This window comes from Diabrotica virgifera, chromosome 1 (genome assembly GCF_917563875.1).
Source record: "Diabrotica virgifera virgifera chromosome 1, PGI_DIABVI_V3a".
NCBI classification, from domain to species: Eukaryota; Metazoa; Arthropoda; class Insecta; order Coleoptera; family Chrysomelidae; genus Diabrotica; species Diabrotica virgifera.
Window position 1 is genome coordinate 141,718,741 of NC_065443.1, and position 26,804 is coordinate 141,745,544.

At 33.2% G+C, this 26,804-nt stretch overlaps 1 protein-coding gene across 4 annotated transcripts in view; it reads right to left on the bottom strand.

Moving 5' to 3' along the window:
* Positions 1 to 13,062: 13,062 nt before the first annotated feature.
* Positions 13,063 to 26,804, bottom strand: part of LOC114326365 (antichymotrypsin-2) — a 211,168-nt gene continuing 197,426 nt past the window's right edge. For 2 of the 4 annotated variants that reach the window (XM_028274706.2, XM_050641617.1), the window contains one exon: positions 24,475 to 24,676. In XM_028274706.2, coding sequence (XP_028130507.1) covers positions 24,519 to 24,676 — 158 coding nt within the window. In that variant the 3' untranslated portion in view covers positions 24,475 to 24,518. Of the gene's footprint in view, positions 13,385 to 24,474; positions 24,677 to 26,804 lie in introns of those variants that run through there. The other 2 variants (XM_028274711.2, XM_028274715.2) reach the window with 2 other exon arrangements.

Below are 26,804 nucleotides of genomic sequence, written 5' to 3' on the forward strand. Positions count from 1 at the left end.
GATCTAACAACATCACGAGAAAAACCAAAAGCAAAATATACAAAACCCTGATAAAACCGGTCCTTATATATGGATCAGAGACATGGACATTGTCGAAAAGTAATGAGAACTTATTAGGTACGTTTGAACGAAAAATCCTTAGACACATATATAAGGGGGTGAAAGAAAATGACGTATGGCGCAGAAGATATAATTTTGAACTATACCCAGCATACAACGAACCCGACGACATAACATCCATAAAGATCGGACGTCTGCGCTGGATGGGCCATGTTGAACGAATGTTGGAGACCGAAACACCAAAACATATAATGAAGCAAATACCAGTAGGGAGAAGGTCAAAAGGAAGACCCAAACTTAGATACATGGAACAAGATCTGAAAACACTTGAGATTACCCACTGGAAGAACAAAGCAAGGAACAGAACAGAATGCCGGAAAATCCTAGAACAAGTCAGGACCCAAAAAGTGTTGTCGAGCTATTGATGATGATGATGATGATGATTCGTTGGTTAGATATTTAGTTGTTACTAGATTTATTTTTAATCCTATCATTTCTCATAGCATTTCTTGCAATTCTTCTCTGTCTTTTGCTATTAGTGCAACATCATCGGCAAATCTCAGATGGTTTAAGTTTTCGCCGTCTATCGTCACTCCTTTATTTGTTCATTCGAAAGTTCGAAATATATCTTGTAGAGCTAAAGTAGAATAAAAAAAAAGTCAAAGTTTGGGTGATATATTATAATCTCCTTGTCTAACCCCTCTCTGCAGTTTTGTCATTTCTGATTTTATTTGCAATGGTGCATTGCAATGGTGTATTCGTTTGATTTTTCTAAATGTCAAATAAACTTAAATATCGTTAAAACGTATCATAGTAGCATGCATATAACGGCGTATGATGAAACCACAACCTAGCAAAATCCAGATGATATACAGTCGGAAAAATGAAAGAATACCCATGAACGAACATATAAAACACGCTGTATTTTCCTGTCACCGTGTCACAAAGAAAATTGCCCAGCGCAAGTACATGTAATAATAATTATTACATGTACTTGCGCTGGCCAATTTTTTGTATGACACGGTGACAGGAAAATACAGCGTGTTTTATATGTTCGTTCATGGGTATTCTTTCATTTTTCCTACTGTACCATTAGAAAGTATGGTCTGAGAAAAAAAAGACGATATATGCGCTCCAACTCCCACGAATATTAAAAAATGGATGATGAGGTAAGCATAAGTAATTATTATTGTAAGCTTTTATTAATTTTTAATTTGATCCATGCAGTAAAGAATAGGAGGGAATAAATAACTTTTTGACTGTTAGTTGCTAAAATTTATAATAATAAATCAATACCATGGAATATGGAAGAGCTGGACAAAATTATTAAACAAAAAATTATTAAACGTTGAATGCCTAACGAAAGTTTCAATACTCTGCCTTCCCTCTATTCGGAGCTATCTGTAACTTTGGCAAATTTTGTCATATGTACTCAACTTTAATAGGGTTTTTCCTTGTATTAGGAAAAAACCTACGTATCAATTTTCAAGGTCTAAGACTTTTCCTCAAAAGTTATCGCATGGAGAGACAGTTACGACCTACGACTCAATTTTAAGAGTAACCTATAGGATCAAAACTCTAAAATTACGGCGTTTAGTGTATATTAGGCTATCATGTGAATATAAAAAATAATCCTAGGGGTCTAACCATGAGATGGCGACTTTATTGAATTTTGCATGACATAAATATATTATGTTAGGTAGGTACTATAACAGTTTCCAGTCACAAAAGGGTTACGACAAGGATTCTGCCTCTCTCGAGTACTATTCAAGATCTATTTAAATGAAGTATTAAAACACTGGAGAAGATCTTGTTTAGGGATGGGAATCCAACTTACGACGATACAACATGATATACTCTACATTTTGCGGACGACCAAGTTGTAGTGGCAGCAGACAAGGAAGATTTAGAATTCATGACGACACGGTTATTTCAAACATATGAAGAGTGGGGCTTTTCTGTAAATAGAAACAAAACACAATACTTATGCATCGGGAATGAAGCAGAAGATCTACTGGTCAACGAACACGAAACAATTAAGAACTGCGAGGAATATATATATATTCGGAAAGAACAATCAACAAGAGTGGGCGCACCGAAAAAGAGATAGAGAAAAGGATCGTGAAAGGAAAAAGTGTGACTGGATGCCTAAACCCGATGCTATAGCCAAAAGAAATTTCAAATCAAAGAAAATACCTCATCCTCAACTCCTTCTTTGAAAGTATAGTGCTCTGTGGATGCGAAACATGGCATTTTACTGAAACAAGGCTCAAAAGAATACAAAATGACCAAATCAGACATATTATTATCATGGGAGTGAACTTAACTAACATAGATGAAATTCAAAGGGGGCAACTGCTCTGGTATGGTCATGTAGAAAGAATGGACGACGCCAGGCTGTCAAAAAACAAATTTTAAAATGGGTGTCAAGGGAAATAAGGAAGAGAGGAAGGCCGAAACAATCCTGAATAAGCGGCATCCAGAAAGCAATGTCGGAAAGAAACCTTCACCCTGGCGAATGGAACGACCGACGAAGCTAGAAACTAGGAAGCGGAAGGCGGAGAACACATTGAAAAGAATACTGTCACTATACGAAATTTATCATTTTTTCGCCATCTATCGGCGCCAAGCCAAGTATCGGCGCCATCTGTTTCCCCACGTCAAACTGCATATGTAGCGAATATCTAGTCTCGCTAGGAAGCCTACAGTAGGCTTTAAAATAGGCACGCCATTTAAAATTTTAAAAATGCGAAAATGGCCATATAACTCAACAACAATCAATTTTAGAGAAAAATCACAAGAGCCCTTTTTTGCTCAGAATAACTCAAATTATACAAAAAAAAACGCTCGCAATGAAAAAAATATTTTTGTGAATTTGTTTGAAAAAAATTGTAAAGAATTTTTCGACCACGGCACCCTGTGGATGTGTTATAAGAACCACTTTTTGAGTAAGTTTGTGCAAAAAAATCTAATCGAAATAGTTTCACTAACGGGGGCAACGATACAGTAGGACTATAGCGATAATTGTTAATAATTAAAAATAGCAGCTTTATAATAAAATAATGAAAAAAAATATCTTCAGGACCTTGAAGAAGGGGTTTGAAAATTGATTTGGTCACTTTTTGAATGTCATAATAATAATTTTTAATTGAGTTATTAAGCCTTAAAAATGGCCATTTTCGCATTTTTCAAATTTTTAATCGCATATAACTCGACAACAATCAATTTTAGAGAAAAACGGCAAGAGACCTTTTTTGCACAGAATGACCCAAATTATGACCCAATTTGTTTAAAAAAATTGTTTAAACAATTTTTCGACCATGGCACCGCCCGGCACCCTGTGGATATGTTATAATATAAGGACCTCTAAGGAGTAAGTTTGTGCAAAAAAATCGAATCGGAATAATTTCGCTAGCGGGGGCGACGATACATCCCGGTCTAAAAAGGATAACTTTATGGTATTACGTGTGTGCCGTGATGTACATACAGTTGAGTCCACGAGTCTTACCCGTGCGTCATTAATACCTGGCGAGATGAAACATATATTTGATAACTCAAATTTTAACCCGTTATACGAGCAGTAGCTACTTACTGTCACTTGCTGTTGCGTTTAGTAAATTTCAATTTCTGACTTATCATCGATTTATTTCGTATGCTTTAATTAAATGATGACGCACGGGTAAAGACTCGTGGACTCAACTGTAAACATTGCTCTAATACTGTAACTTAATTAAATTATAAGTATAAGACAATTTAGGATGAACCATATTGAAGGTTGTACAGCTAAAAATGCGAAAGAACCGATTCAATGTCAAAATGAAAATCCTTAAACTTGAACTTGTTGTATTCGATTCGTAAGAGGCTTCGTAAGATTCGTAAGGAGGTGATGATAATGAAATTAAAATTGCATTATTGAACAAGGAAAATGTATTTCGAAGTGATGAGAAATGATAAAGTTATAATTCAGAACTAATTGACGAAAATGAGTTTAATATTACTACTTGGAGGTTTTTGGGTTCGCTGAACACGAATATTATGACGGCGATAGTCACCGAAGCACCTGATGTCCAGGATAGGCCTCGTCTCCTGGAGTTTTATGGAAATCCGATAAAAAATCAATGCAAAAGCGTTACTCGGAGGGTTTTTAGAGTCGCTGATCACGAATCTCATGACGACGATGGATTCTGAAGCACCTAATACTTAGGAAGGGCCTCGTCTCATGGCGATTTTTGGTCGATACAAAATCAGTGCAAACTCGTTATTCGGTGGTTTTTGGGATCGCTGAATACTAATATCTTGTCGGTGATGGTTTCGGAGGCACCTGGTGCCCAGGATGCGCATCGTCCCCTGGAGTTTTATGGAAATTCGATAGAAAATCAGTGCAAAGTCGTTATTTAGGGGTTTTTGATCATAAATATTATGCTGTTAGGTTACACAGTAAATAAATATTTAAATTTTTTTTATTATAAAATTACATTTATTTATTATAAAAACTAACTATTTAAAAACAAATAATGTTTTATAATGCAATGTCTTTTAATCAGATTAGATGTATCCGAGATGAAAATAATAAAATACTAGTTCACGAAAGGGAAGTCAAAAAGAGATGGAGAAAGTACTTTGACAGCTTATTAAATGAAGAATTTGACAGACAGCCTGTAGAGTCAACGGAGACAGTAGCAGCAATGGTCACCAAAATAACCAACGAGGAAGTGGCTCAAGCGCTTCAAAAAATAAAGAAAGGAAAAGCGGTAGGACCAGATGATATTCCTGGGGAAGTATGGAGAGCATTGGGAGAGACAGGAACAAGGTGGCTAGCAGGTCTATTTAATAGAATTATGGAAGTCGGACAAATGCCAGACGAATGGAGAAGCAGTATACTGGTACCTGTTTACAAAAACAAGGGAGATATACAACAATGTACAAACTACAGGGCTATAAAACTGCTTAGCCACACCATGAAAATATGGGAAAGAGTAATTGACAGACGGATACGTGAAGAGACCGAAATATCCGAGAATCAATTTGGCTTTATGCAGGGTAGATCAACAACAGATGCAATTTTCATTATAAGGCAGTTGATGGAAAAATACAGGAGTAAAGAAACAAACGCTCATATGGTATTCATTGATCTTGAGAAAGCATATGATAGAGTTCCTCGAGAGATTCTGTGGTGGGCACTCAATAAGAAAGGAGTCCCTGGTGAATATGTAAAGATTGTGAGGGATATGTATGAGGGAGTAACGACTAGTGTTAGGACAGGTGTGGGAGAGACTGATAAATTTCATGTGAAAGTAGGATTGCACCAAGGCTCTGTGCTTAGTCCGTATTTATTCTCATTAGTTTTGGACCAGATAACAGCGAAACTACAGGGTAACATTCCATGGTGCTTAATGTATGCTGATGATGTCGTGTTAGTAGGAAATAGTGAAAGAGACTTAGAACAAAAACTGGAACAGTGGAGACAAGCTCTGGAGGAAAAAGGTTTAAAACTTAGTAGGACAAAAACAGAGTATTTGGAATGTTCATTTAAAGATGGAGCTACTACAAATAAAATGGTATCTTTGGATGGTGAAATGATTGTGAAAAGCAATAGTTTTAAGTACCTAGGATCGGTATTACAGAGTAATGGAGAAATAGATGGAGATGCATGCAGTAGAATTAGGGCTGGATGGATGAAGTGGAAAGAAGCGAGTGGTGTGTTGTGTGACAGAAAAATTCCAATGAAGCTGAAGGGAAAATTCTATAAAACAGCCATAAGACCGGCTATGATGTACGGAACTGAATGTTGGGCAGTGAAAAAGAAAGAGGAACAACGAATGCATGTGGCAGAAATGAGAATGCTTAGATGGATGAGTGGAGTGACAAAGAAGGATAAAATTAGAAATGAGTATATTAGGGGAAGTCTAGGTGTGGCACCAATTGATGCCAAAATGAGAGAGCATAGGTTAAGATGTTTCGGTCATGTTCAACGTCGAGACGTTAATCACCCAATACGAAGAATAGCTGAAGTGCAGATTCCTGGAAGGAGTAGGAGAGGAAGACCAAAGAAGACCTGGGGGGAGGCGATAAGGCAGGACATGTTGGTAAAGGGGATTAACATTGATATGACCCAAGACAGAATTGTGTGGAGAAATGCAATTAGGGAAGCCGACCCCGCATAGGGATAAGGCAAAGAGAATGATGATGAATGCAATGTCTTCATTTTTTGATCCACTGTCTCATTTTCTTCGTCTATCGACTCATTTTGATATTTTTAGTTAATTGTGCACTTAACTCCTCACAAGTTTTATTAGTACTTTTGACAAATTTATTAGTAATATAATATTTGAAAGGTCAGTGGGGAGACCGATGAATGTCTATCTGTAAGCATTTTCGATAAAATGAAAAACAAAGTTACACGTTCATCGTTTTCTCCCTTTTATTGCAATTCTCATCGCTATTTCCCCTCGGTGTCGGAAAGTTGGTCGAGAACACTTCGTCGACGAAAAATTAGTCGACAACATTTGGTCGACAAACAGTTGATCGAATGCACAATTCATCGAATGTACAATTCGTCGACGAACATTTGATCGAATGGATTTCTCGTCGACAAAGACCTAAAGGGAATACCTACATGGCGTAAACACGCCAACATATAAAGTTATTTTCTTTGTACCATATAAAAAAAATATTTTATAGATTGCCAGTCCTAAGCCTTGGATAAAGGTGAAGAGAAGTTTATTCTCACGATTTGTTTACTTTTTTTATTGATATTGACTGATTATTGCAGTCGAAAATATTGTACGGAAATGCCTCGATTCCCTAACAATTTTATTACCTTAGCATCTCCAATATCCGGAAAACAAAAAGGCTAACGCGTCAGTATAAAATTCTAAATATGAATCTGGCGCTTAGACTGGAATATGCGGGTATCTGATCGACCTATGAGGGAGCAGTACGGCAAGGGATAAGGGCTTGCGGCTCGGTGATACTCCCCCATAGATCCCTACCGAAGGGTGTTAACGCCTAAGAACGGTGTAGGTATATACATCTCCAATATTTCGTCTTGTCCGCAAGTGCCCCCAAATTTGACTTGTCCGGAAATGCAAGTGCGCCGACACCAAAAAGAAGAACGGTACAACATCACTAATTAAAATATCGGTTTATATTTGCTGTCTACTCTCACACCGCACCCAATTTTTTCATTAAATTTAAAAATAATTAAGATTTAAAAAAAATTTAACAAAACCCCAAAAAAAATATAATACAATATTCCAATTAACAAAATAAAAACCAATAATCCGTCGTTTGTCACCATTAATCCCTTTATCCTAAAGATAAATAACAGTTTGTCGACGAAAAATCCATTCGAACAAATGTTCGTCGACGACTTGTACATTTGACCAACTGTTTGTCGACCAAATGTTGTCGACTAATTTTCAGTCGACGAAGTGTTCTCGACCAAATTTCCTAGACCCATCTCCCCTTGGCCTTGGCCATTCACAGGTTGATAGTACATAGGTACTCTTTTATAGCTAACAGATTGCACATGAATCTCAAAATGACCAAAAACTGACATTCATCGGTTTTCCCTCTGACCTGACCCTTCATTTGTATTTAAACGTGCCGGAAAATATAAATTTGCGTTTGGAAAAAGAATCGGAATCAAACTTGTATAAACCTTTGTATCCATTTGTTTTTTTATTTGGTGGTCCACGAACATTCCTTGTCATGTAGTTCTTCACGCTGTTCCCGAACAGTACGCGAGAAGCGCACAGAAATGTTCAAATAATAAAGAAATTTATAAAAAGAGGTTTATTTCAAGTTATACATTCATTGTACAGTGGTAACAAGTACACCTTAAATAAAATTAAAAACATATAACATCAATTTCCATAAATCTAACATCATTCTAAATAACATAAATATATACTGATTAAATTATAGTTACTATAGAAAATATTCGAGAAAACTGGCAGAAAAATAATGTAATTTACTATTTTTCAAAACGGCTACTTCTTGAAGCGTTTAATGTTTCGTCAGTTACCTAATAAATTCAAACACACACGTTGTCTATGGGCGTCTTTCACACAAGAAAACTGCAGTCTAAAAACATTTGAGGCACATACTCTTTAGAGATCAACAAGTTACAAAAAAGGGATGAAAAACAGTTTTACTTCAAGCAATAGCCTTTATATTTGTTTATTACAGTTTACCTGATCGTATAACATGAAATACGATTTTTTTAAATGTAGTATTAAGTGACCCATTTTGAAGATTACTTTTACACATTCTTGCCTTTCAACGTTTCGATTTTTTGACCAAATAACTGGTATTTTAAACAGCGTTGTTAATAACGAAAATTTTTTAATAAATATGAAGTCCTTTATCATTTGGCACAATGTTATTGATAATACTCATGAAAAAAATTACCAAAGCTCAGGAAATACTCAAGAGTACCTACCTCTACTTTTAAAAATACTCTCCCTTTAAATTTTAGTTTAAATATTCGGAAGAATTGCATTTTATTCAATTTCTTCGTAATTTTGTAGATAATAATTAACGGGAGATATAGATCAAATGAACCAGTTTAATTGTTTAGGCACCAAAGTATCCAGATTTAACGATTTATAATTTTTACGGAAGAACTTAAATTAATGGTCTCGTTTAGTTACACCAGATAAAAATACAACAAAACATATTTGATGGCAAAATTAGAATGCCTGATAATCTTTTTCTCTCCTATAAATGCCTTTTTTGTACATATTTGAGGTGTCCTCCTACAGGCAAATCATAACTTACGAATATATCTTAAACACGAAGAGCTTAGGTACTCTTCGTGTTTGTATTTTTTGAATAATTCTAGGCTCCACGAGTCACTTCTTTCTTTTTCTCCTTCTTTCAATGGCCATCACCATGATTTATATAGTTCTTCCATTATATCTTTGCACATCCATGAAATTATTCACGAATAATTGATGGATTCGACCGTTACTTGATGGAAGTTCATTTTATCTAACAATAAAACACTGAAAACGTTTGTTTTCTATACTTCCACAAAATTTATTATAACTATGTGACTACAGATGTTTCGGCAGAGTGCCTTTCTCGAGTGATTTAGTTTACTAGTTTACTATGTGTTTGCCTTTTTAAAGTCTTTAACTGAAGATGTTGAGGAGTGGGGAGCTGTTTGTCTCGAGTTGTTCATTCATAATTATATATGTATTTTTCAATTTATTAATTTCCATAGATTCTAATAACGAATAGATTCTAATAATTCACGAATAATTTATTATACTAGATTTCTTTTTTACTTACCGAAACTAGTATCGCAAAATTAAACCGCTGGTTCATAGAAACTACAATAAGTTAAACAAGGATAAACAATACGGCATATCTTTGATACTTTGTTAACTATGAATTTTGACGTTTATCATTTTCAGTGACAAAGGCATTAGCGCATTTGTTGTGCTTTTGGACTTCATCTGTATGCCACGCTCCCAAAGCTTTACTTCCGCTTGCCAATATTTTTTTTATTTCCATAATATCATGTTTTTCTCTAGTAAGTATGGTTGTTACTTAGTTAATTCAAATATATTAATTATATTTTATCGATTTCATCGATTACTAAAGAAACAATAGCTACTTCAAAGGAGTTGCTTATCAAATACATATACTATTAAAGTCGTATGCATGCCATAAGATGGGGAAACATTGCAGTTTTCTTGTTTGATAAGTGTTTGTTAACACCCTTCATTCTAAATAGCAAACTTACAGCCAGTTCTAGCATTATAGATTCTACGAAATATCCGTAAACATTAAGTTTCTTTTGCAAGTTATTTATTATTCTCATCAACATTTAAAAGTAATACATAAGGACAAGAGAGATATAGAAGAAATACGAGTAATACTATAATTTAAAAATTATGTGAAAAGATAAATAGAAGAAACGAAGTTGGATAAAACTAAGATTGTACTCGTAAAGCGTACACAAAGTTATGAAATATGAAGACATCTGATACCAGAAGAAGAAGTACAGTAACAACAGATATTTGCGATTTTATAAATAGGGTTATAGATTTATATAGTGCAAATATGGATTCTGGAAGACCGTATAAAATGATTCTAAAAATATATTAATTTATTATTATTGATGATTGTAGGTGTAATTCGGTTCAACTTGGGCAGCTGTAGCAGTTTTGTTGATCTTCAATTTTAATTTTAGCCTTGTGAACAAAAATTGAGCACACGCATTTTACTACCTTCATATATATTTATTTTTGTTCAAATTAATTTTTCTTGATTTGTTGTGCATATAGGTATGCCATATTTCAACACATAAATAGAAAACATCCAGTGCAGGGGTGGGTAAAAACTTTTAAGCGCGGGCCAAAATGACATTGTCAAAATATCTCTCGGGCCGGAAGACTATACCGTGAACGTACGCTGTGCACCCGCCCATCTTATTGGCGGCGTTTTTTTCCTGTATTGCCCTGTAAAGAATTTTTTTACGCAAATTATGTTATGGGCTCCCTGCGTGATCATGGTGGGGATACACGAAACTATGCCAGTGCCCGTAACGGCGAAATATGACAAATTTGGCGAATAATGATTGAATAATAATTTTTTTCAATAGATATTTCACTTACCTTATTATTGCCGTTTTGATTTTTATTATTTATTTTTATATTTTCATACTGACTTTCCTTCCTTTCCCGATATGGTGGTATATTCCTATCATCATTTATTTCCATTTTGTGTTACACATACACCACAAACAGTGGTGTCATGGCAAAATTAGCAGTGCGGGAACGCAGTGCCGGAACGCACTGCTAATTTTTGTTTACAAAACCTAAATTTTCTATTACTTTTTTTCTTTTCTTAACCAGTGCGGGAACGGCGTTCCCACGCGTTCCCGCACCATGACACCACTGACCACAAAAGTAATAGTTCAATAGACCCAGCTAATGTTAAAATCTGGTAATAATAATTCACACTGCCTAATTTCTTTCGATGTACACTTAATTACTGTTAACACCGACAACTAAACTATAACGAAAAAGTGAAGAAAAACCCGTAAAATTGATATTTTCTTCAGAGAACTTCCAAATAACCGTTTTTTAATTTGATGTTTATTTGACACTCGAACTAGTATAATGAATTTATCAAAAGTGGTAGGTAAATAAAAATATTACATTAACGTCAAATATGCCATATGTGTATCATATGTTTAACGTCAAATTGTATTCGCCAAAAATTTCAGGAGACTACGCTAGGTGTGGCGTCAGTCATGCACGGAGCGAATAATTAACGTGTCATTTTAAAGCATTTAGACAAAGCAATTTGACGAAGAAGAATTTTTCAACAGACCGTATGAAGTAAGCAAAAGGGCCGGACCGGCCCGCGGGCCGGCTTTTGCCCACCCCTGATCCAGTGTATATAAGTTCTTATGCCTAAGCTGTCCAACAAAACCGAACTAGGATAGCTTTGATACAAAATACATATAATTCAAAATGCAGAGGCACTTCTTCTTAAGGTTTCTTCTCCTATCGTTATCACAATCATTATCATTATCACGGTACTACAGCACTTAATGGACCATGACTTTATTAAACTTTCTGCGCCGTTCTGCGCTGTCTCCCGTTTTAACTTTATACACACCTGTCCTGAATCATTGGGTGAAACTCATATTAAATCACCGTCTTAAATTTATAAATTAGTAAATACCTACTCCCTCTTCCAACACTGAGCTTGCAATTTCTATTTCCCTTCTTTTGTTAGTCGTAGCATTGCATATCTATCCAATGTTTGACCATTTATATTCCGTCATTATATGATCAAATCCCTCTAGTTTTCTCTTTTTCACTGTTCGCATTATTTTCTATTCTTAGTTCATTCTTCAAAACATTTCTTCATTTGTAATACGATCTATCTATGGAATATGGAATATTTCAACGTCCATTGGGGGTTAATTTAATTTTTTTGAACCCGAGCAAGCATTTTTAAAGTTTTTATTACATTTTGATGTTTAAAATTGAACACCCATTGGTGCTGATACCATAAGGAAATGTCTTGCTGAGAAATCGCCTTTATAATAATGGGGGTATCCTCCACGAGGCCGTAAGATCTTGCATTCTTATACGGGTCTCAGATCATTCGTGGAATCATTCAAGCTGGGTCGTGGTCACTAATTCTGTAAATTATGCATGACAGAATAAGAACAAACCAGGAACAAACAAACAAAAACCACGATGAATTCCAGAAAGGACCGTTAAAGGTACAGCGAGCGCACATGGGAGTACAACCAGGAAAAGGTTGTTTAATTATTTCAGTTCTACTTAAAAAATCTTTCAGGTGGCGGCAGTATGGAAAGGTCTACGATGTCAAACGACCCATTTATCTACAATCTATAAAATATAGTTGTAGGGATTATTATTTCGGAGATTTTCCGAAAACTGCTCTACCTACGACCCATTACAATATGTCTGCGACAGAATTTTGGAAGCTGTTACTTCCCTTAAATTAATATTGGTGGGACAATTTCCATAATCGTAAATTGTGCCTGTTAGAAATGAACGAAAAATATGTCAATTTGATTTATTGGTCTTCTTACTGATTACTGCCTTTAAATATAAGTTGCTAAAAACATTAGCAAACCGGACAGTATGCGCCTAGTTTCATAATACCCTCAATTACAAATAAATAAGATTGCCGTAAATTGACCTAATGTGCGCTTCTGCTAGTTTACACTATTATCTTTGAATGTGGTTATAGTGAATGATTTAAGAACTGATTCCAACAAGAAGATATGACAAGGGTAGTCTATCTATAGAAGCTTGAAGTTCTGGATAAGCCTGAACAGTTTTATTTGTGTCTTGTGTATTTCCTTAAAAACGTAAAATACTGGCGACTCATATGTTCTTTACGTCCAATTACTGGATCTGTGAAAACATGTTCTTAAAAAAAATAGTTGCTCAATTTTTATTAATAAGGCTTTATGAATAAGTAAAATTGTAGATATAAAAAATTATTTTTTTATTGCTCAGGAAATACTAAGTGATCTCTAATACATATACATATTACTCATACTCGCTAAATCTATAACATACTCTAACCATAACAATAATAATAAAGTATTATAAATAATAGTATAAAGTAATAATAAATTTTTAGTGATTGTCAAAAAATCAAGATTCCAAGGGGTTATAAATACGTCCATTGAACAAAATTTGATGCGATTCTCCCCGATTTCCATGTTGTAACAAAATAACGAACGGATGATCCACTAAAAACTCTTTCGGCTCCATTGGAATCGCCATCGATCTTGCTTTCATGATCATAGCTGGAACGAGAACATTTATGTAGCTTGTTATATAGCTTTGGAAGCAGAACTAATGTATTTTGTTCCATTATAGTACAGTGTATGAAGGTAAAACTCAACTATTACCTTCGATTTCGATGAACCTCCATCGATTTTCACGAAAATTTGAGAGTCCTAAAGCCGGATCCACATCAATAAAAAATTATGTTGTACGTTGTATTTGACACAAATTTGCTCGTGTGAACGTTTTCGCTCTAAAAAGAGCATCATCAGTGTTGTTACAGGCATGACATGCTGAGCCACCCAAAAATACAAAGGTCAAAACCTTTAATTATTGACTAAATGTCTTACATAATAAATGAAAATCCAAAGGATGTATATGTTACAGTTCATGTTGATTCTCAGTTAGAGTTGACTTTTCCTAGTTCGAGTCAACTCCAACTGAAACGAGCAGTAAAGTTGATTTGAAAAATTTAAATCAACTTTTACTAGTTGAAGTTGACTATTCCTAACTCTTGTTAGTAAAAGTAGATTATACAATTTATACGAGTATAATCTTGCATTTTTGATGAGGGTGCGTCTCTTTGTTTTGAATGTTTCAACTACTTATTAGTACAGCCTGTAACGTCGTCCCCGTTAGGTAAATTATTCTGATTCGATTTTTTTGCATAAACTTACTCAAACAAATACATCCTCATAACAAATACACATAGTCCAGAAAGCCACTGCGCATCCGCTAGAAAAAATATTCTAATTCGGATTTTTTGCACAGTCTTACTCAAAAAGGACTCCTTTTAACAAATTTGCATGTTGCCAGGGCCAAAAGGTGGTCAAAAATTTTTTAAACGTTTTTTTTTGTTTTTTTCCTAAAATTATTTTTTTTGCATGGAAAAAAGGTTTTATAGGTTTTCTGGATCATTCCAAACAGAAAAGGTCCTTAGTGAGTTTTCTCTAAAAATGATAGTTTTTGACATATAAGCGATTAAAAATTGAAAAATTGCGAAATCGGCCATTTTTAACCCTTAAAATCTATGTGAAAAACTGAAAATTTGAATGTTGCCAAGGCAGGTAGATATTATATAAAGATCGATTGATGAAATCCCGAAGAGTTTTTTGCAATACAATGTTCAAAACTCCTTTGTTTTTTAATTGCTAATCAAGCGTCCGCGACACTATTTTCCACCGACAGTATGGTGCAAATGAAAGGAATAAATTCATTATTTCGTAAACCGGCGACTTTAAGAAAAAATCCCGAAATAGGTCGATTTTTATTTTTAAGTTATGATATTGTGGCATATATGGTATGACGTCATCCATCTGGACCTGATGATGTAATCGATGCTTTTTTTAAATGAGAATAGAGGTCGTGTGCTAGCTCATTTGAAAGGTTCTTCAATTCTCTATTCAGTAATATAAACATTTACATAATTATTTATAGCGGGTGTCTAAAATTTTTTTATTAAATTAAATTATTTGACAAAAAAAAAAGAAGTATGTAGAAGGACACTCTGTATAAATAATTATGTAAATGTTTACATTACTGAATAGAGAATTGAAGAACATTTCAAATGAGCTACCACACGACCCCTATTCTCATTTAAAAAAATTATCGTTTACGTCATCACGCCCAGACGGATGACGTCACTAGTATACCATATATGCCACAATATCATAACTTAAAAATAAAAATCGACCCGTTTCGGGATTTTTCCTTAAAGTCGCCGGTTTACGAAGTAACGAATTTATTCCTTTCATTTGCACCATACTGTCGGTGGAAAATAGTGTCGCGCATGCTTGATTAGCAATTAAAAAACAAATGTCGCTTATATGACAAAAACTGTCATTTTTAGAGAAAAGTCACTAATAGGCTATTGATTATGTACTATAGAAAGGAACTACAACGTTAACGAGGTTTTATTATTTCATATTGTCAATAAATCTCTATATATGAAAAAACCGCGGAGTGCTACCATTTAAAAGGGTGCGTTTTTGAGAAATGGGTGAATTAGACCCTGGGCACAGGTTACATTAGGGTGAGTTCTATGCACTTTTGGTACAAATACGTCCACATAAAAATTGTTCCTGGTTAAATTTACTATCTAAATATAACTTTTTAAAGTCGAAGATACTTTTTTTACAAAAATATATTCAAAAGAAAAAGCACAAAGAAACCCAAAAGAAAGAAATTTTGTTTTTTGTCCCATATCTTTTGTCCACGGGGATATAGGTATAGACATAGCTTCACAGAAAAAAAACTTACACATTTTTTCTTTAAAATGACGTTTGGTAGAGGTCATTAGGATTTAAAGTTTTCGAAATATGATTTTTCAAAGTTTGCCACTCAAAATTTTCCTTGTTATTTCGCAAATATTGTTCTGTAACTTTTTTCTACGTAACTATAGGCATATGCAATGGTACATGTAAGAGGAATAGAAATCAATTACCTTTAAAATGTTCCACTGTATAATGTTGTACGACTTCTTTTAAAGAGGTTATCTTTTTCAAGACTTTATACTTTTAAGGAGTTTTTATATTTTTACGATTATTTTTTAAATTTCCCATTATAACTTTTTTTTCTACATTTAGGTATATATTAAATTATAATAAAAAAGAAAGCTTATTCTGTTTACTTTAAAATGGTGTATTATAAAAAATTCTAGGATTATTTTTGAATAAGATATGCTTTTTCAAAATGTAATAAGTACTTGCAACCATTTTTGATTTTAGGATTATTTTTTAAATTCCTCATTATAACTTTTTTATGTGATTGTGTGTTATGATTGAATCTTATTTTCTATAGGTAATACTTTGGATCCACTTGACTCGGCCAGGCAAACTTCAAAATATGGATTAATTCCAATATTTACTTTCAAAGCTCCTACACCATAAGCTTTGCTTGAAAAAACAGAATGTAAATGAACTAAAGGATGTACAAAAAGCTGCGATTGTAAAAAGATAGGAATTAGTTGTTCAATATTCTGCAAAGGGTGCATGTGCATGGGTACTAATTGTGGGAACTCTAAGATAACTGAAGTGTCAGAGGAAAATATTGAAGCTAATGCTAACGAAGAGATGGAATCTGATTTTGAAGATTTTTTAAATGTCAACGTTTAAATAATTTTAACTAAAGTGATGTTTTCTAAGACTAATGTTTATGTAATTTTTGTAAAAGAAATAATTTTAAATAATACAGGTAAAAAAATATCAAAGAATCACTCGGTTTCCATTACATATTTAAATATAGATGATACATAGTGTGATCAACTAGTTCGAAAAATCCGGGATATGGTCCGAATTACGAAGTTGTGTCCCGGCGTCCCGGACAAGGTTTCTGGGCCATCCGAATTTTAAACCTTTTGGTACTATTCTATTTTGAAATTTTGAATACGTTATTTTTCTATGAATTCACATCAAGTTGAATTGGTGACCCGAAAAAAAGTCGACAATTTGTACAGTATAATAATACTAATACCCCATCCAAAACGCATGCATTTTATATGGTGGTATTATAGTTTTACGAAAACTCAAACTGTGAACTTTGAGTATCATTGTCAACATAAAAATGTTAAATAATCAATAGAATGATGATATTAAAGTTCTTTAAAAAAATGGCCCGATTTTCACTGAGAAAAGTCCCCGATTTCAGGTATTTTTTTCAGCCTTGTCCCGAAATCGACTGAATTGGAGTTGGTCACAGAAAGGTTGGTTTAAAGAACAGAAAGTATGCCCTCTTTATTGAGCAATATATAGTATTGTCCTTTTCATGATCATTTTTCAGTGCGTAACAAATGATAGGAAAAAGGGTAAGTCCGTGATAATACACATTTATGACATTTATTCTAACATGACATTTTAGTTAAATCTGACAGTTGTCACATTTTATTTTCATTTTTGGAATAAAAACAAATCAAATGTGTTTCCTGCATTTATAAAACGGTATTTTCTTTGATTTGTATAGTCTTATAAATCATACAGATTATATTTGTAATATTATTATCTAATTAAAAAAAATTATTTTTTTATTATGGCGCCATCTATCGACAACTACTCTAATGTAATCACCGACGTGCCTTTTTTTCTGTCACATACAATTTAATGCGTTAGAAAGAAATCGAAAAACTGTGACGCACTGAAAGATGATCATGAGAAATACTGTATATTCATATTCATGTACAAGAAAAAAAAGTTATAATGAGAAATTTCAAAAATAATCGTAAAAAATGTAAAAAATAATATTTCTTTTTATATTAGGTATTATATAATATATTATAATATATAATATAATATTATATTATATATACTATATATAATATAATATTATATAATAATATTATTTTATTTTTATATTATATTATAAAAATCGTTAAAAGTATAAAACCTTGAAAAACCATAATCTCTTTAAAAAAAGTCGTACAACGTTATACAGTAGACCATTTTAAAGGTAATTGATTTCTATTTCTAATACGTGTACCATTGCATATACCTACAGTTACGTAGAAAAAAGTTACAGAACAATATTTGCGAAATAACAAGGAAAATTGCCCAAAATTGCTATGAGTGGCAAAATTTGAAAAACCATATTTCGGAAACTATAAATCCTAATTACCTCTACTAAACAACATTTTAAAGAAGAAATATGTAGGTTTTTTTTCTGTAAAGCAATGTCTATACCTATATCCTCGTGGACAAAAGTTATGGGACAAAAAACAAAATTTCTTTCTTTTAAGTTTCTTTGTGCTTTTTCTTTTGAATATATTTTTGTAAAAAAAAGTATCATTGACTTTAAAAAGTGATATTTAGATAGAAAATTTAACCAGGAACAATTTTTATGTAGATATGTTTGTACCAAAAGTGCATAGAACTCACCCTAATGTAACCTGTGCCCAGGGACTAATTCACCCATTTATCAAAAACGCACCCCTTTAAATGGTAGCACTCCGCGGTTTTTTCATATATAGATGTCCATTGAACATATGAAATAATAAAACCCCGTTAACGTTGTAGTTCCTTTTAGCTATCTTATTTTGAATATAATCAATAGCCTGTAAAGACCTTTTCTGTTTGGAATGATCCAAAAAACCAAAAAAAAACTTTTTTCCATGCAAAAAAAATTATTTTAGGAAAAAAACAAAAAAAAACGTTTAAAAAATTTTTGACCACCTTTTGGTCCTGGCAACATGCAAATTTGTTAAAAGAGTCCTTTTTGAGTAAGATTGTGCAAAAAATCCGAATTAGAATATTTTTCCTAGCGGATGCGCAGTGGCTTTCTGGACTAACAGTGTCAGGCGGTACGGCGGTCGAAAAATTGTTTAACCAATTTTTGTTAACCAAATTCACAAAAATAATTCTTATCTACTCATATTATGTATAAGTTTTTATTGTGTGAAAATTGTAAATATAGATAGCAGTACATCAAGGGTTTAAAGTGTGCCTGAAGTAATAATGTATTTTAAATGGGATTTACTTTTTCGCACTGTTTTTTAGCACACTTTCAGATAATCAAATATCCTTAACTTTCGCCTTGTCATGGTGGTGACATGTGAGCAATAAATTACAAAAAAAGTTTTGACAGTTTTGTGGTTTGACAGAAGTTTGAATTTTTAAATGTCAAAGTTCTAAAAAATTGTAAAATAGGAATGTATTCCAGTGACGAAGAGTTGCAGTTTTTTTATTTATTTTTTGGTAGATAAAATATTGTATGAAACTGTACGTGAAGTACTTTTTGCGCACTTAGGCGATGTATAGCACTCGGCCCGCTCGTGCTCTAAACATCGCTTGCGTTCACTCCGGACAATTTTTTTTTAGATTATTTTGGTCATTCGGAGCAAAAAAGGTCTCTTGTGATTTTTCTCTAAAATTGATAGTTTTCGAGTTATACGCGATTTAAAATTTGAAAAATGCGAAATGACCATTTTTAAGGCTTAATAACTCGATTAAAAACTATTATTATGAAAGTCAGAAAGTCACTTAATCAAAGTTTAAAGCCCCCCCTACAAGATCCTGAAGAAATTTTTGTCATTATTTTATTACTAAGCTGTTATTTTTAATTATCAACAATGAGCGCTAAAAGCGTATTGAGGAGGCCGTCAATGTGAGTGCGAGTAAGATCCTCCATTCCGACCGTCCATTGGTGCATCTCAGTCGCACTCACATTGACAGCCGCCTCAATACGCTCTTAGCGTTCATTGTTAATAATTAAAAATAACAACTTAGTAATACAATTATGACAAATATTTCTTCAGTACCTTGTAGGGGGGTCGTTAAAATTTGATTTGGTGACTTTCTGACTTTCATAATAATAATTTTTAACTGAGATATTAAGCCTTGAAAATGGCCATTTTCGCATTTTTCAAATTTTAAAGCGCGAATAACTCGAGAACAATAAATTTTACAGAAAAATCACAAAAGACCTCTTTTGCTCCGAATGGCCCAAATTAATGATGTAAAAAAAATGTCCGAAGTGAATTTTTTTTTGTGAATTTGTTTAAAAAAAATTGTTTAAACAATTTTTCGATTACGGTACCACCTGACACCCTGTGGATTCGTTATAAGGACATCTTTTTAGTAAGTTGGTGCAAAAAAATCGAACTGGAATCATTTAACTAACGGGGGCGATGATACAGCCTGGACTATAAATATCACGATTTGAACATAATATACAGTAACATTTAATTTCTAGAATCGGTTGTTTGTGTGAATCAACTTTTACTAAATGGCATTGTGAAGAGTATACTTTAACTAGTTGGAGTCTACTTTTACTAGTAAATGTTGAATAAAAATCTTCATTTTATATTTATAATCAACTTTTACTAGAACCAGCCGTTTGAGTCGACTCGAACTAGGAAAAGTCAACTCCAACTGGATAATCAACTTGAACTGTAACATACACAATCCCTAAGAATATGGCTTATGGGGTATTATATGACTTCCACGATGCCCGTGGGTTGCTAAATAGACAATATTATGTCTTCACATTTAGGACGATGAGAGGCAACTGAGTTACTTGCTAAACACTTCATCAAAGTATTCAGTAATACCTATCAAATGAGCTCCAGAAGAAGTTGATAGCATCAAAATTTATGCTCCATAAATGTTTTTTTTTAGAATAACTCCGTTAATTTTTATGATATTAGGTTTATCTAAAAACCATTTAATTTCACACGCTATAACCTCGTATTAAATTAAATTTTATAAATTCCTCATTTTTTACTAGATAAAGTTTAAAAGGCCCGGGTTACATGGTTCTAGCAGTAAAATTTAGGCTTTCAACGTTTCTATCTCGGATATTTTTATCCCACAAAAATAATTAAAAGTGTAATCTTAAAAAATAACTCAAATTTCGTTTTCTATCATTTTTTACGCATTTTGAGTGTTTTTGAGTTATTCTGAAAATAAAATTTAATTTAAGAAAATTTGAAAAATTATGATTTTTTCAAATCATATTTTTTTTTCAAAAATATACATTCTAAATCGCTCAAAATGTTTGAAGTCATTACTTATGCTATCGTTGCTATCGTAAAGAAAGTCTTACTGGGATTACTATAAATTTAAATTTTTGTGGCAATTGGATATGTTTTATTTTTCACTTTTTCCTAAAAAAAATCAAAATGTTCCTATTTTCATCATAACTTGCTTGATTTTGATGCTATCAATTTCTTCTGGAGCTCATTTCATAGGTATTACTGAGCCTCAGCACTTTGACAGGTGTTTAGTAAGTATATTTTATAAATGCACCGTTTTCCCGTTATTTGAATACTTGGATTTGAGTAATCGCCGAAAAAATATATATAGGTACATTTAATTACCTATAACTCACTTGAAGTTAATATTAAAAGGTTTTTGATGCAAGGAATTTATTCAATTTTTTATTAACTTAAATTTTGATAAGGATACCTTTTTGTAAAAACTTAAGTTTTTGACTTATTTATGAAAAACCACTTTAAAACATGCATTTTTGTCACGAAAAATGAAATTCTTTGATCTTTAATAACTCAAGGAGTATTAATTTATTTTAATAATTTGATATGACAAATTTTATTTTACTTAGAATTTGTACCTCTATTGTACTTATATTTATGGGGGTATTTTTAATAAAATAATTGTCACTCCCGAGAAGGGGTGGCATCCACCAACAGGGTAAAAGCGTAAATTGGCACCACGTCACTTTTGTTCACTAAGGTATCCTCTAACTACTTACCAATTCTCATGAAAATCGATGGATGTTCAACGAAATCGGAGGTGAAAACCTTCAGTGACTGCACTATTAGTGTATGCAATGAGAACAAGATAAATAATTTGTGTGTTAAGAGCTTTACGTACTCTGGAATTCAGATAGTAAAATCCTGGACAAAATTACAGCACCAATTTATTAAAATTAAAGTCATAACATAATATGGGTTTATATAATCATCTGAGAAAGCAAGCGATGGATCTTAATAAGAAAGAACTTGTTAAAAAATTCAAAATGAAAAGCGTTTAAAAATAGAAATCTTCTTCTTCTTCTTCTTTTTGTATAGACATGACTCTGTCTGTGTTTTCAATGTGCCTCTAGTAAGTTGTCGTTCCATCGTTTTTGTGGTCTTCCCACTGATCGTCTTCCTATTGGGGAACCGTCTCTCGCTGTCCTGACTACCCTATTTGTTGTCATTCGGCTTATGTGGTCATTCCATTCTATTCTTCTGTTTCTTACCCAGTTATTAATGTTATCCACCTTGCATCTCCGTCGTATATCTGTACTACTAGCTCTGTCCCATAGAGTCTTACCATCGATTTTTCGAAGGGTTTTCATCTCCGCTGTTTCGAGCAATCTTTTTGTCCTCTCTGTGTCGGAAAATAGAAATCAATAAAACAAATTTATTTAATGTGAATCCTCCTTCACTCTTAATTACAGCATTCGTACGTATTGGAAAACGGACAAGTTTTTAGTAGTAATCTGGAGAATATTCCCACAATCTTTACTGCATCCACCACCTTATTGTGGTTGCCTCAAGTTGTATCCATATGAGCTCAAATATATTATGTCAGAAGTTAGGAGAACATTATATTATTACAATACCGATAGCATAGAAATAACTAAGATCATGTCAGTCCTTTGAAGTGGCTTTGAAGTCCAGGGAGGTCTGTATAAAAAAATAGTCTAGCCCACAAAAGGAGCAAATGGCATTATGCGTGCGATGTTGAATATTTTGAATGTCCAAGATCAACATAGTGCTTTCTCCTAACTAAATCGTTAAGAGGAAACAGTAGCGATCAACAGGTAGCGAAAACGCGTTCCAAGATTGCGGCTGTAATTTTGAACAAATTTTCGAGATATTTGGCACACGTATTCGTAATATAATAAAGAATGGCGGTACAGAGCCCAATTTGAAAAATATATTAATATGTGGAAATTACTCTGTAATTAAATACAATATTAAAAAAACAAGCCTGCATCGCCATTAAGAAGAACAAAAAAATACACTTTCTTCAAATAAACTTTTTTATCCGATGCCTAGATTTTGTGTCATTTTGGAACTACTAATGAAATAAAAAATTTTAGTAGTTCCAAAATGACACAAAATCTAGGCATCGGATAAAAAAGTTTTTTTGAAGAAACTGTATTTTTTTACTCTTCTTAATCGCGGTACAGGCTCGTTTTTTTAAATATTGTATTTAATTACAGAGTAATTTCCACATATTAATATATTTTTCAAATTGAGCTCTGTACCGCCATTCTTTATTATATTACGAATACTTGTGCCAAATATTTCGAAAAAATATTCAAAATTACAGCCGCAATCTTGGAACGCGTTTTTGCTACCTGTTGATCGCTACTGTTTCCTCTTAATAATTAAAAAACCACGCCAACACGTATAGGTTTGCTTACTCAGTAAAGTATATTTTAACGAAAAAATCGTCAAATACCTGGATTGGGATGTCCTGAACCCACTTAAATTTTGCTTATTTCCCTGGAATATATATTGACTATCTTGTTTCTAACAGTGGATTTGAATGCTATATCGTTTTTATTTTTCTGATAAAAACATTTGTAGATGAACTTAAAATACACATTGTATTACCCCATTAAAAGTATTGATTAATAACATGTCTTGATAAGCAGTTGATGACAAACACAAAAGCACGTGCTAAAAACGTCAGAGGAGATCCAAAGCAGACTTCTAAAATGGTTAGTGCATTAAAAGTCTCCATTAAATCCAAATAATGTTAAAAAATGTTATTGTGCGATAGTTTAGTCCAGTAGTGTAGTATAATAGTAAGATTATTTATAAACATTATATACTCTATGATTTATTGAGCTGTTATCATGCGAATGCTACTGTAAACTGTGTGGTAAATAATATGTGACACTTAATGAACAATGAACATATTCACATGCGTTTTGATACAGATTACTATGCCCCACGTTGGGCGCCAAATATATATACATAATAAATCCCGATACAAATTACTCTCAGGGAGTTTAGATTTTTTATGGCGATGGATGAAAGTTATGCATTTATTAATGGTTGACCGACAAAATCTTAAAACCAACTAATTGATACTGTTTTTGTATCCATCTCCGTCTGTATACATTAAACAATATAAACACACTTCTAACGTAATATAAACATTTTAACGTTCCCTTCACTTTCTGGAAGGGAGCAGTTTGGATGAAGATTAGATCATTAGATCATCGTACTCTCCATAGGCGTCACAGTAGTAGAGGGTACTATTTGTTACATTACTTAATTTCGAGTTACCGATCGAAACACTTAGCATAACAAATCCTTCAGGTATTTAGTCGGTTTAAAATATTGGATTAATCGATGAGAGAGGCATTGGTTAATCCAACGCACTAAGGCCACGATTTTTATATGTTGTAAAATTTCTGTTTAGTTATTGAGTACATCATTTATATACCAGAGGAAAATTGAGTCTCTTCTACAAAAGTATATTATAATATTATTGTATTTTATTAGTTTATAGACTCTTAACTTTTTTTATTGCAGAAAATCAAAAACAAATTCGGAACGCGGATATCCCAAATAATACAAGAAGTGACATCAAGGAAGTGTAAAAAACAACCTACTACAATATATAGCTAAAAAACTAGCCAAATATTTTCGAAGATATTTCTCAGTTTAAGACATATTCTGTACGTTTATTGGAACACGATTTATAATTGAGGGAATAGGTGTTTAAAAACACGAACAACAAATACAATAATCAATTGATCTTCCGCTTTTAGTTTAAACATTACGATAAAGGGATGGTCTGCCACGAATTCGTCATCCTGTGCTTTCCAGGCTGCATATTTACGACGAATTATATGACCTACGAGAAAAAATTGAACATTAGATTTTTTTACAAAATGGTAAGTCAAACAGTCACACTGAAATTGGAAACTAAAAGGTACAGAACCATGCCACCATGCAATAAGGATTTATCATTATTCAGCCACATTACGTGCAAAACGTAGACATACGTGTTCAATTATCCAATTCTTTTCGGAGGTAAAGCTCGGACATTTTGATTTAATGTTTTAGTTTTTCTATTTTGTATTCCAATCAATTTTTCCTCCATTACTTTATAAAATCAGACATCATCGATGTAAGTTTTTGGACAGTGACATGTGGTGATTGTCCAAAAACTTACATCGGTGAAACTGGCAGAACATTTGACAAACGGGTAGCAGAACACAAAACTTCACCTTCTAGATCATAATCATTATTTTAATGAACAGTTTCAAATTCTTTGTATTCAAAATAGAGGCCTTAAGCCATCTTTATTAGAATCTATGGATATTAATAAATTAAAAAATACAGATATAGTTATGAATGATCAAAATGAGACAAACAGCTCCCCGCTCCAATATTACAATACTTTATAACTTTTACAACTTTAACATAACGACAACTATAAACTTCAAATAAATCTGTTCTATAAACTTTCTATGTTTATACATACAGGTTTCTCTACATTTTCTTACGTTCTTGACGTCACTAATATATAAACATAAAAGTAAACAGTGCAAAAAGTGAAGGGTCCAGGACTGTATTAGCTTAATGTACTGGTGTGTCAAGTGTCAAGTAGCGTGGCGGTTACTGTATACATTTCTTGTATGTGCTTTATATACGATCATTTTCCTTTTGTGTTACATGTATCGATGCCAGTTATGAGTCGTTAAGTGTGGGTAGAGACGTTTAAATATGTATCTGCTTATAAAAAATATAAGACAAAATTACTTTGATTTTTTAATTTCAAAAAACAACAATATAACAATATAGTGTATACACATTATGAGGTAATCCTTTGCTTAATTTTTGTACCAAGATAATTTGCTATATTTCTTTAAATACGAATATATGCTACCGGAAAGTTAATTACGTTCTTTTACTTATGTAGATGCCAACTATATCATGGAGATTATTACTAATCACTTTTGCTATACTACCTTTCAAAAGTAACATGAGTAAATTATTAGGCCGCTTATATACGAACCACTTTTTGAAGTCGAAGTCGGCAGCAAAACGGCGCTGGCTTATCGCTAGTATCGTCGTTTGCTGTGGTTCTGATTGGCTTCTTTTTGTAGTTAACAGCGGTGACAAAATGTAGTCTGCACCAGTAGATTAATTATGAATTCGAACGAAGAAACATTGCTTTTTTGCTCCGTCGTAAGAGTAAACAAATAAGGAAACGACGTAAATTTTAGGTGCATCCCATTGTCAAAGACCGTTCAAAGTTTGGACAGTCAAGCTTTTTGGAACTTTAGCGCGCTGAGCAGATGGGACGTGAATTATAAATTGTAAAATCCCCTCATCTTCCTTAGTCTCAGCATCCGTTATGGCTTGCAAATTGTAGAAGCCTCGGAGGTGTAATCAGAGAAGGTTCCTATTGTTTTCAGTCTGGTGGGATGTAGAATAACATTATGCTGTTTTATATGCCATTGGATTGAAAACTTAGTCTTTTGCTAGCAGTTGCCGCTAGGGCATCTATGCCATTTCGTTCGTTGCAATCCGTGACTTCACGCCGGGGTTTGTTTTGGTTGGATCAGAGAGAGCAGCATATGTGCCTTCTGATGAGAGACTAATAAGTTTCGAAACCGGTAGAGGTGTTTGCTGCAATCTCTGATTGGACTAGAATATGATGCGGCTGTATTTTCGTTTTGCAACGAAATTGAAAATGGTTATTAATTTATGATTTACATGTTTACTCTGATTGGAGTACGAAGGGAACCATTCTCGTTGGAACTTTACCGCGCTGAGCAGATGGGACGTGAATTATAAATTGTAAAATTCCCTCATTTTCCTTAGTCTCAGCATCCGTTATGGCTTGCAAATTGTAGAAGCCTCGGAGGTGTAACCAGAGAAGGTTCCCATTGTTTTCAGTCTGGTGGGATGTAGAATAACATTATGTTGTTTTATATGCCATTGGATTGAAAACTTAGTCTTTTGACTAGATT